This window comes from Eurypyga helias, unplaced genomic scaffold (genome assembly GCF_000690775.1).
Source record: "Eurypyga helias isolate BGI_N326 unplaced genomic scaffold, ASM69077v1 scaffold5855, whole genome shotgun sequence".
Lineage (NCBI taxonomy): Eukaryota > Metazoa > Chordata > Aves > Eurypygiformes > Eurypygidae > Eurypyga > Eurypyga helias.
In genome coordinates, this window is record NW_010253259.1 from 1 (window position 1) to 11333 (window position 11333).

The 11333-nt window shown below is 55.2% G+C and overlaps 1 protein-coding gene across 1 annotated transcript; it reads left to right on the forward strand.

Annotated features, from left to right (window-relative positions):
- Positions 1 to 5: 5 nt before the first annotated feature.
- TXN2 (thioredoxin 2) lies at positions 6 to 7148 on the forward strand (the record flags this gene model as incomplete). The annotated part of the gene is made up of 3 exons (XM_010152595.1): positions 6 to 160; positions 1786 to 1909; positions 6407 to 7148. Coding segments are annotated over 3 exons (396 nt in total), but the record flags the coding sequence as incomplete, so codon positions are not given.
- Between the last annotated feature and the right edge of the window lie 4185 nt (positions 7149 to 11333).

An 11333-nucleotide genomic window follows, 5' to 3' on the forward strand; every position in this document is an offset into this window, starting at 1 on the left:
TTCCTAGCCCCCTAGCACCGCGTGCCCCCCTGGCACCCCACAGCAGAGCCTTTGGCACTTCAGCAGTCTGCAGGAGCACCTTCAACGTGCAGGATGGCAGCGACTTCCAGGACCGGGTGGTGAACAACCCCAAACCTGTCGTGGTGGACTTCCACGCGCAGTAAGTTTTCCCCCCTGCCCCACGGCTCTTGTGCCCCTCAGTGCCATCACATGTGCAGGTGTGTCCCTGCCGCTTACCCAAGGTAGTGGCACTCGGGTGCCCTAGGGACACAGTATGCCTGAGGGCTTCCCAACCTGCAGAGTTGCCAACCCGTCTGCCAGGCACCTGGTGTTAAAAGGTGCTTCTGCCCCTACGGCGCAATCCATAGAGGTTTCACCCATCGGGTTGCACCGCTCTGAGTGTAGCCGCACCCTGCAGGAGCGTAAAACAAAATTCCTCGGGGAAGGCGTTCCCCGCAGCGGCGTGGCTGCACCTCCCTAGTGCTTGGGTGTCACCCTGGCCCCAGCGTTGCATCATCCCTCAAAAAACACCTCAAGATTGGAAGAAAGCTCTGATACCTCCTTTTTTAGCTTTGTGGATTAAATAGCCTCTTAAAAACAACAAGTTACATTAACAGCCACGGAAGAACGCTGCGCTTGGTATGGCCCTGCACCGTCATGTTCTGTCCTTCCAGTTTTCTCATGCTGCGGGCTCTTGGGGCCGGGTTCTTGACACCGAGTGCCTTTATGTGTTAATAACAGCCACGTGGTACCAGCGGCCGCATGTGTCATCGATAAAAATGTTGTCCTCTTGCTGTATCTAGTAAAAATATTCCTAGATGTTATCTGCTGGATTAATGATACTGATTATCTTTCTGTTCTCAAGTTTATTTTCATGGTCCTGCAGTGCTGTCACATGAGCCTGTTGTGGCTGATTCTGGCCAGAGTATGAAACGGCCCAAAAACTTCTGCTCTAAATAGACCAAGCTGACAAACCCAAATGAACTTTAATTGGGATCATCCAGGGAGGGCAGAATAAATAATTAAAAGCCTGAAACCTGATTCAGAAGGAGGCTGAGGAGGAACAAAGTTTAGGAGAGCTTCGGTTTTAAAAGGAAAAGGCACTCAGTGCTTTAACTCATGTCTTTCTAGGACGGAGTAAGTTCATGCCTTCCTAACTGGTGTGGTTAAAGGCTGCAGTGGGTGTTTTCTGTGTACAGGGCCTCGCAAACTCTGCTGTTGCTGCACTTGAGTTTGGAATAGGGGGTCTCTCTTGCAACAGATGTGATGCCTCTGCAAGTTTTGCAGCTAAAGGGGAATTTCTGTAAACCCTGCAGGGAGTGCAGAGGGGAAGTCTATGGTCTGGTGATTGGCATACACCGATTTGAGTGTGGGCTGCGACTCCCACGCCCGGCAGTGACACTCACTCTAGGGCAGCTTTGTGGTCAGCGAGGTCACAGCTCCACACGTACCCACCAGCGGGGACACAAAGCAGGGTAGGGGTGAACAGCCGAGAAGAGGGGGCAGGAGGACGACCGAGGCTGGCAGAGCAGACTTCAGTGTGGTCAAAATGACAGCAAAAGCACCGTGAATGCTGAATGGGGACCTCTTCTTCCACTTAACACCCACCCCCCCAAAAATCCCATTGACAGCACCTTTGGTTTTTAAGCCATGGTTCAGGAATAGCGTTTCCAGGCTGGATCTTGAATGGAATGGCAAGGGTGGTAAAGGCACTGGCGCACCAGCGAGCCTTCCGTGGTCGCTGTGGCGCTTGCTAACTCTAACCCTCCCCTTTTTCTCCATCAGGTGGTGTGGCCCCTGCAAGATCCTGGGCCCCAGGTTAGAGAAGATGGTGGCGAAGCAGGAGGGGAAGGTGCTGATGGCCAAAGTGGACATTGACGATCACACAGACCTTGCTATTGAGTACGAGGTAGGAGCTGGAAGAGCACAGGCTTTCCTCTGCTGGCAGGGAGATGAAGGTCCCACCCTGGGGAGAGGTGTGCCTGTGTGACAGTGACCTTGGTAGGGAAGGGTAACTCAGTGCCTACACGTTCCTGATCCCTCAGGTCACTTGTTAGTAGATGGATTTCACTGCTTGGCTCTCCTCCAGCTCTTCTGCTTGTGTTCAAAATCCCCACCTCTAAGAAAGGTGTCCCTGAGCCTTGCAGGTGTTGATGTAAACTCTTGCCTGCCCTTGAGGAGCCCTCAGCGTTTTACATGGGCCGCTCAGGTGCGGGGCAGGAACGTGAATTAACCTGCCCCAGTCTGTTCCACTCTTGAACGCTGTTCATCGTGCAACCAGCCTGTCCTTGTTCCCTTCATTGTCCAGGATTTCTTGCTGGGTGATAATGTCCTGTCTGTAAACTGCAGCACAAGGAGCCATGGAGGGTTTTGTTTGGACAGGTGGAAGCCAGGTCGGGGAACGCACATAGGCAACGGGTGTGCGCCCCACTCTTGACAGGCACAAACCTTGGTGCTTACACTAGTGTTTCACATACCTTTTGTGTGTGTTCCCTGTGCTGCCAGGAAGAAGCAGAGTGACTGGAGAAGGTCACAGCCTTGGTTTATGTGATTTATTTATCTTTTCCTTGTGTCAGTGATGAGGTAGTTTAAGAAACGCTAAAATCTCTCTGACAACTGTGCTCAGCCCTGTTGGCTCTCCTGTAAAGAGCAGCGTGGGCTGTGGGGTCAGGGCATCCTGCTGCTGTGTTTTACAGGGAAGAAAGTGCTTAATTTTCACTTGGATATCACGCAGATGGAGCTGCTCCCCCTCCGTGGGTGCAGTCCTGCTTCCAGGGCCGGGGCTAGTGCAAGAAGCTCCTCGAGTTGCCCAGCAGAGTGTGACCCATCTTCTGAGCAGGCTGTTGTGTTGAGCCTGGAGGAGATGCTCTGTGCCGTTCCCACACCCAGCCAAGCTGGAAGGAGAAGGAAGTGGAAACAGCTTGCTCCCTCCCCCTCTTTCCCAAGGAGACCCTTCTGCCTGAGCTGTGGTGGCATGTCCACCCAGCTGGCGCCCACAAATGTGACTCTCAGCTCCCCGAAGCTGAGCATGCGAGCTGCTGCCGCTTTCCTCGGCGGGGGCGTGCGGGCAGGCACGCTCCAGGCCAAGGAAGATGCCCTGCTCGGGAGCCAGCAGCCCGGGCGTCCCAAGGGCAAAGGCTGCGTCGCTCGAGGGAGCTGAAGAGGGTGAGGTGGTTTCGGGGGTGGTCAGAGAGTGCGTGAATCCTGATAGATGCAGGCAAGGCTCTGAAAGCAACCACCCCAAGGAGAAGAGAAGAGAGATTTATTCGCTGCCTGTATTGTTCCAAGCCTTCCAGTAGCTGGAATTAGCTGGCATTAGAAGAGGATAATCTGATGGCTGGAAAACAGCAAATAGAGCGTGTGCATGTGAAGAGAGGCCTTTAAAAAGAGGCTGGAAGTACCCAAGTCATGCAGGTTGGATGACATGCTGAGCGAGCGGCTGCACAGCCTGCTGGGTGCATGCGTCCATCTGCAGGGTCTGCCTGTCTTGCAGCCATGGTGGATTGAGACTGTGGGAAAGGACCAGCTTCCAAAAATTCATTCTGGAGCCTTATATGCAAACAGGATGAGGTTTTTGTTCTGCAGGAGGGCCTGGGGGTCGTCACTGTGTCTTTTGCTTTGATCCTCGAAGTTTGAGGCATCCCTTTCAAGGCAGAAGTTCGGTTCATGTGCTGAGCACGTGCTTGGTTTTGCTTAGTCTTCTGGGAAGTTGGCACTGAAGGAGATGTGAATGTAAGGGTTGATGGGAAGAGAGCAAAGAGGGACCAAAGGTGGCATTTGGGAGGGATCAGGAAAGATTCATTTGTCTTAAAGCCATTCCATTTGGGATCAGATGTCTGCAGGCTGAGAAAGTTTTTGTTTCAAGGGTTTTCAGCATCCGTGCTGCCCCACAGCTCCCACGAGCTGCCAGGAAGTCTCCTTCCATCCGTGTTCATTCCCCTGCTCAGGCACGCCGCCCAATTGCACAATTGTCCTCTTCAGCAGCCTCCTTGGGGGAAGGGGGGGTGCGTTGTGTGGGGATGTGGTTATGTCTCCACCTTGGAGCCGGAGAGACCCCCTAAAGGTGCATTCCTTCACACAAGCAGCTGTCCTAGCACAAAGCAAAGACGTATTTCCTGGGATAGGAATGCCCTTCCCCGTCCAGTTATGCCCAGCACGGAAGTTCTTTCTCTGAGGATTCCTCCTTTTGTCTGACGCCTTTCTTCTCTGGTTGTGGCCTTTCTCTGCTGCTGCAGCCCAGTCCTGACCCCAGGAGCAGAAAGGCAGAAGGAAAACTTTTGTTTTATCTGCCCTCTCTTAAAATTCCTCAGATTCATCTCTTCCCTTGGCCCGTTGCCCACGCGCGTGGCCCCTGGGAAAGGGCAGCCCCTTCTCCAGCCGCTGCGGGTGGGCAGCCCGGGAGAGCTTCTGGATGCAGGGATGGTCGTTCAGCAGCGGAGCTCGGTCTTGTGTTACACCTCATTCTGAAGCCTGGGTGAGATTCATCCTCCTGCTCCGCTGGGTTGCATCCCAGCTTGTATAAAAGCCCCACTTTCAGACGGGAGAGAATTCCCTCGGTGCGGGTGCTGCCGGGAATAGCCTGGATGGCCGTGTTTGTTTATTTGTCCGTGCTCAGCGCTGATCAAAAGCAGCCTGACGACTTCTCCAGAAATGCTCTTACAGGAGGAGGATTTGTTTAGATTCAGTGCAGATGGGACCTAAAAAAAGGCCAGGAGGTGGGTTATGTGGAAAGGCCCCAACTTTGCATTCTAGAAATTCCCATGCCGCTGGCTTCCCAAGCAGCGGAACAAAGTACATGCTCCGGCAGTGGGCTGCCCTGGCCGCAGCTAGCTGGGAGGAAGCTGGCAAAAGCGTGGTGTTTGCTGGGCAGAGACACGTGTCCCGGTGACCCCGGTTCTTGCCCAGCCCTGCAGACCCGCCACCCATTCCCGGGATTGGCTCCCAGCTGGAGAAGGCGAGGAGGTGGAGGACCCGAGGCCTGTGGGTGGGCTGCATTCGGTGCCTCAGTCGCCCGTTCCTCACCCAGGCGGCACTGGCCTGATGCTGGTGGTGGTTGGCCATGCTGGTTTTTGGGATGGAACTGGATCCACTCCCACTGTCACTAGGAGGAGCTGAAGATCGCGCGTTGCCGCAGCCCCAGCTGCATTAGAAGAGCAGCTCCCTTCAGCTGAGACGGCGCAGGCGGTCCTGGAGGATGAGGCACGATCCACTCCCACTGTCACTAGGAGGAGCTGAAGATCGCGCATTGCCGCAGCCCCAGCGCTCCCATCCCTTCAGCTGAGACGGCGCAGGCGGTCCTGGAGGATGAGCCACGCCGTCCTGGCTGGCTGGGAAGGGAGGCACAAAATGTCCCTCTCATCTCAGGCTCCCGATGGAGGAAAGCCAGCCTTATGGCGTGTTTCCCAAGGAGGGATTTGCAGATCCTTGCTGGCTGCGCATGCAGGAAGGCTCCGTGGGCTGGCAGGGAGGCAGCAGGCGAGATAAGGGCAGGACGTGTTTCAGGGGGAGGCTTTGCAGAGATAAGGGCACCAAAGCTGTGGGGTAAGAAACGTGACCACGTCTCCTCTGCCGCAGCTCTCTGAGCTCTGGTTGCTCCTTCTCTCGATCGTGTCCCTGGGGTCTCTTCTGTCGCTGGTCAGCCAGCAGGTCCCTGGGGAGCGTTGTCATTTCCACTGCTGTTCTCTTGGATAATTCCCAGAAAGCTTTGTTCTGGGCTAAAAAAGCCATGCCCAGAGCAGCACAGCTGCCTGCTGGCTCTTCTCAGAGGGACTTTTTCACATCTTACCTAATCACTGGGGATCTGCAGTGTGTGACCAGCTAAAGCACTCCAAACAGGAGAAGAAAAGGAAAGTGAGGTTGGAGGGGGGTGGCATTACCGTGATAGGATGGAGCAGGAGATCTGCCTGTGCAGAGATGGGGGAGCACCCTCCTCCCGTGCCAGTCCTGTCTGGGGTCCCGTCTGGTGCCACCCTGGCTGTAAGACATCCCAAGGTGGTCATGTCTGAAGGTGTCCTGGTAAAAGGCTGGGTTGGTTTGCTTACGACAGGATGAAAGGGAAGGAGAAGAGGAGTTTGTGCTGGAAGGGTAGTGAAAGCCTTGGCCTTGTTGGTTTTATATTAGCTTTGGTTTTGTCTTTAAAATTTTGGGTGTCGTTTAAACTCAAGAAGCTGCTCAGCCCCGACTTAAGCAGCGGGATGGGAGTCAGTGCCGAGATGAGACCACAGGGAGAGCGGGAACATGGAGCTCAGCTGGCCTGTGTTTTGTGAGTGGACCTGTTGCCCTCGAGCAATGTGTGCTCAGCGCCCGCATAGCCACTTCTTCAGTGGGGCTCCGTTTGGGGCCTGGGTGCAGCTGGGCTCCCCGCAGCCTCTGCTTGTCTCTGTCACCCTGTTTCTCTTGCTCCCAGGTGTCAGCAGTACCAACCGTGCTGGCTATGAAGAACGGAGACGTGGTGGATAAGTTTGTGGGGATAAAGGACGAGGATCAGCTGGAGGCATTCCTCAAGAAACTCATTGGAGCCTGAAGCAAGAGGGTGGCTCTACCTCTGTCTCTGGACACTTCCACGTTGTGCATTCCTGGGAGAGCCAAGGGGCATGTGAGCTGCCTGACTTTGTACAACCTGGGGTTTTCTTCTGGTTTGGGGTCTTTAGGAAACGGACAGTGTTGTAACCCTTTCCCTCCCACTCCCCTTTCTCTCGAGCAGCAGCAGTTGTAAAGGGTGCCAAGGAGTGGGGCTGCTTATTCTCAAAACGGGGAATGCGGCTGGAATTAGGAGCCTGTGTTTATCAGCAAAGAGCTGACGTGCGGAGCTGCTGCTGTGTAAGAGGAGGAACGTTTTTCCCTTTGCCTAGCATCTGATAGCCCAGAGCAGAGGGCAGCTGCTCCCTGCAAGATGTGGGTACATACCTGCCCTGGGTGGGTTTGTTTAAAGCTGAGAATGCCTCTGCCTTGTCTGTGGAACCTGCCTCTTTGTCCCTTTGTCCTTGTGTCACTGGGACAGGTATAATTCCTCCACTAATCCATGGGCTCCCGTCATAATTTTATAAGAGAAAATAGAGATAAGTATTTTATGGATCTCCTTTTGTAGGTCTGTAATAAAGAGAACTTTATCGGTCGCTGCTCTCTTGCTGGAGAATAAAACTCGATTCTCAGAAGTCACAGGGAAGTCCCTTGTCTGTCTGGAGAGGCGAGAGGGAGTATCCAGCAGCACAGCGGCTCGTTTCTAACGATGGGTTGGGACAGTTGTGGCTAGATCCCTGCCAAATGTGCCGAAAAACAAACAAGTGGGTAACTTCCACTGGGCTTTCAGTGCTGCTTCTAGGAGCCCCTTCAGGTGCTGCTGGAAGAAGGACTCTCCTCCGGGGCGCAGCGGCTCGTTGCGCACAAGGAACCTGAGCTGTGCTTGTTTCCCCTGTGCTTCTCTTCCCTCCTTTCCTGCCCCAGGAGCCGGAGAGCCTCCCTCTCCCTTGCGTGAATGATTAAATGTGCTCACGCAGGTGAGCTCTGCCAAAAGGCAGTCCTTTAATTGCCCTGACCTTTAGACTAAGGGAGGCAGTTGTGTGCTCATATCGTCAGCAGCCTTCAGCCCTTCCCATCTCTTCCTCCTCCTCCCCATATACACCTGTTGCCAGTCAGCCCGGCTCTGGGTGCTCCCAGCCTCCCGTGGGCTCGTGGGCAGAGTGCAGCACCAGGGCTGATGCCTAGTGCTTAATTCCAGTTTGCTTCCCTAAGCCGCCTGAGAACACTGTAAGTGCATAATAACCACGCACAAGCTGCTTTGTGGTCTTTTTTTTCCTTCCCAGCTTCTGTTTCCTTCACTCTTAACTCTGCTTTGGCTCTGCTCCATCTCACCTCCCTGACATAGGTTGTTACAAGCGGCGAGGCTGTTCTTCTCTGCACCTTTGCAGTAAGGACTCACGACCTGTGAAGCAGCAGGGGAGTGGTGATCCAAGTCCTGCGCCTCCTGCAACCGCAGTGCTGCAGGCATCGCCGCTCCCGCTTGCTTCCATCGCCCCTGGGGCCTAGGGCAGCAGCGCGTGGGGGTGCTGCTCCCCTGGGATGGGTACCCCCGGTCCAGGCTGGGCTGAGCTCACCCCGGCGGGCTGCTGGAGGCGACAGCACTTGGATGCCATTTGGGCAAGAGCTCGGCAGTTACACTCGGTAAAATCCGGCATTTTGTTTTACTTGGGAGACGGCAGAAGCTCTGCTGCTCATGTCCTGCTCGTGTTTCAGGCTGGGCAGTCTGCCCCGCAGTTTCGGTGTTCCTGCCGTGTAAACACTTCTAGTAAAGATTGTCTCCGTTTTCCTGCAGGAGCAGGAAAAGTAGGGGGACAGCGTCATATACCCGCCAACAGTCAACTTCCCTGCTTCACCATCCTACAGAACAGGAAAAAACACGGTGACTTTGCATTGTGTAATTAAGGGGCAGTATAAATTAGCTATTTTATCGCTTCCTTCTAAGGAAAAGTGGAGCTAAGGTGCCATCGGGCTGTTAAAGCTCCAGCACGCTTCAGGGCGCGTTATGGGAAAGCCACGGCTGCCTCTTTGAGATAAATGCTAAAGAGCCACATGCATGGTGCCCCGTGGAGATCCTTTAGCAACAGCCTAATGGGTGGGGAGGAGAAGGAGGGATTTGGGGGCAGGCTGAGACTCCCTGAGCGCTTTGCACAGTTTTTGCCGCAGGACAGGGCTCAAAGCTCAAGGATATTTTCTGTGCCGGGATCTTAACTCGGCTCCCCCTTCACTGACGGAGGCCTCAGGGGTTCTCCCAGCTGCTGTGATAACAGGGGAGGCACAAGCGGGAAGCACCGCCAGCAGTGGGTTTGGGCAGTGGTTGAAAGAGGGGTTGCACAGCAGTTTTCATCCCACCCGAACGTGATGTTGGTCTTTGCTGAGAGAAGAGAGCTGAAGCAGTAGGTAATTCCTCAGCAGTCGCTGCTTTTTCCATGTCGGCTGGGAAAATGTTTCCTCTCTGCTCGCTCCCACAAGGATGCAGTTGTTTTTCCCTTTTGGAGTTAAGCACATCGGATGCTCCTCTGATTTGTCAAGCATTTGCTCTCTCCTGCCCAAGCCTGTCTGTATTACAGCGGCTTTCTCAGCTCCTGATGTTCCTGGTTGCTCTTTTAGGAGGACGTGGCGGTCCGTGCCTTCCCAAGGGGAGCAAAGCTCGGCTGAACCCATTTCTTCCTCCCCAGGTATGTTGTGAACCCAGCACCAAGATCCCCACAAAGGTTGGACGTGGTGCCTCTGTCCTCAGTCTTGTCTGAGGTGCCCAATCCCGGGCAGGCAGAAGCTCTACGCTTCCATCAAGGCCTAACGCAGCTGCTCCTTCCCCCGGGTTGTTTGGGCCTGCCTGCTGGACTCCATAGAATCATAGAACGGTTTGGGTTAGAAGGGACCTTACAGATCATCCAGTTCCAACTCCCCTGCCATGGGCAGGGACACCTTCCACTAGGGCAGGTTGCTCAAAGCCTCATCCAACTGCTCAGAGCCACGGCGAATGCCTGCAAGGAGGGAGAGCTGTGCTACCTTCTCCACTACGCCGAGAGCGGCTTCACATGCTGGTAGGGGATGGAAAATTCAGGTTGCCTGGTTTGTAGGACACCTAGGGCTGTGTATATGTGCTCCCTTACAGCCCTGAAGGGGACAGTTTTGGCCATGTTTGGCTTCAGTCAGGTCTGGCCCCGGCAGCCCAGCCACCCCATGTGGACAGTAAATCCTTTGCTTTATCAACATGGTGTAGGATTCCTCCTGTGGGAAGATGGAAACAAAGACCAGCTCCATGTCAACAGGGAAAGGGCCACAGCTGCCCCAGGTGGGTCCTTTCACCAACCTTTTCGTCCCCTGCCTCATTTTTCTTAACTACGCAGCGATAGGATTCAGACAGCGTTGGCAGTTAAATCCTCGACCCCGCGAGGCCGTTGGCAGCAGCGCCAAGCTCAGCGTTGTTCCAGATTCTCGCTGCGCTGCGTTAAGTGCTCGCTGAGTCTCTCCTTCCTGCAGGTTAAAGAGTAACAGTTTGCGCAGCTGCAATATCCCAGGCAAGAAAAAGATAAGATAAAGCTACCATGGGCTCGACTTCCAGACCGAACCAGATGGCCTGGTGCGCACGGCCCCCCTCGCCACCTGCCCCGCAACCCACCCAGGCTCACGCCCGTCACCGCACACGGGTGTCTCCCTGCCGCTCTTCGCGAGGACACGGGGCGCACTTGTGAGCTTCGTGGTTTCTCCGCCTCCGCAGCTCGGCTACTTCAGCAACACTTTCCCTCTTCAATCCCTTCTCAGGCGAAACGCGGAGGCTGCGACTCGCAGTGCCGGTGGTATCCGCCGGCTGGGCGCGATGCCGGAGGGGGCTGCTGTGCTGAGCCGTGCCTGGGTGCTTCTTTCCTCAGCGTCCATTCTGCCAGCCAGGGAAGGACGGATGCAGGAGCAGCAGGGCAACCCCAAATTTTGGCCCAGAGAAGCCGAAGGGGCGGAAACTGGAGACCTCTGGGGAGAACTTGAAAATGTGGCACCGCACATCCCAGTGGGGATGGAATGAGGAGAAACCCTGTGGCTGCCTTCCTGGTGGGAAGAGGTCTCTGCTGGGCAGTGACATGGGGGAACCCGTCCTGTGAGGAGGGACCAGAGGGGGATGCTGGAGCCGCTCGTGCCCTCTGGGCAGAGGAGGGCTGGCAGCAAGGGCAGCACCCAGCCTCCTGCCTATCCCATCGACTTCCTAGGCCCTCAAAATCCACATAGTTAATCCAGATAGTTGCAATACCCATGCACTCAAATTGACTGGGTTCTCTCCGTGGCCCGCAGCTTCTGTGGAGTAACAACCCCGCACAGACGTATGTGTGTGTGTTTATCCACTCACATCCTCTTGTTCCCTGTGGAGGAGAGTTCCAGGAGCTTCTGGGGCACATGGATGTCTATAGCTGCTGATGGCAGAGGTCAGGAAGGCTGAGCTCCCGGCACCCCGCTCAGCACAGGCTACTCATCCCTCAGCTGCGGTCGGCACCCCAGCTCCATCTCCTCTCTGAGCGGAGAAGGGGTTGAGCAATACTGAAAACAGGAAATTTTTGCAGTGAGAGCCCTCAGAAACATCCGCTTCAAGTTGTCCAGAGGGTACGAAACGCACGAGAGATTTCGGTGGTTTCCGGAGACGATGGTGATCTCCGGCCACCCGCGTGGCTGCGACTCCTCCGCGCCGGTCCCATGCAGCTGGCAGCGAGGGGGTATTCGACCTGTCCGGCTCTGCACGCGCATAACTCCGTGCGTTCCCCCGAGGTCGCTTTCTTACTCCGTCATGAGGCCGCAACGCTTCCCCTCGAGGCCGACTCCTTTCATGC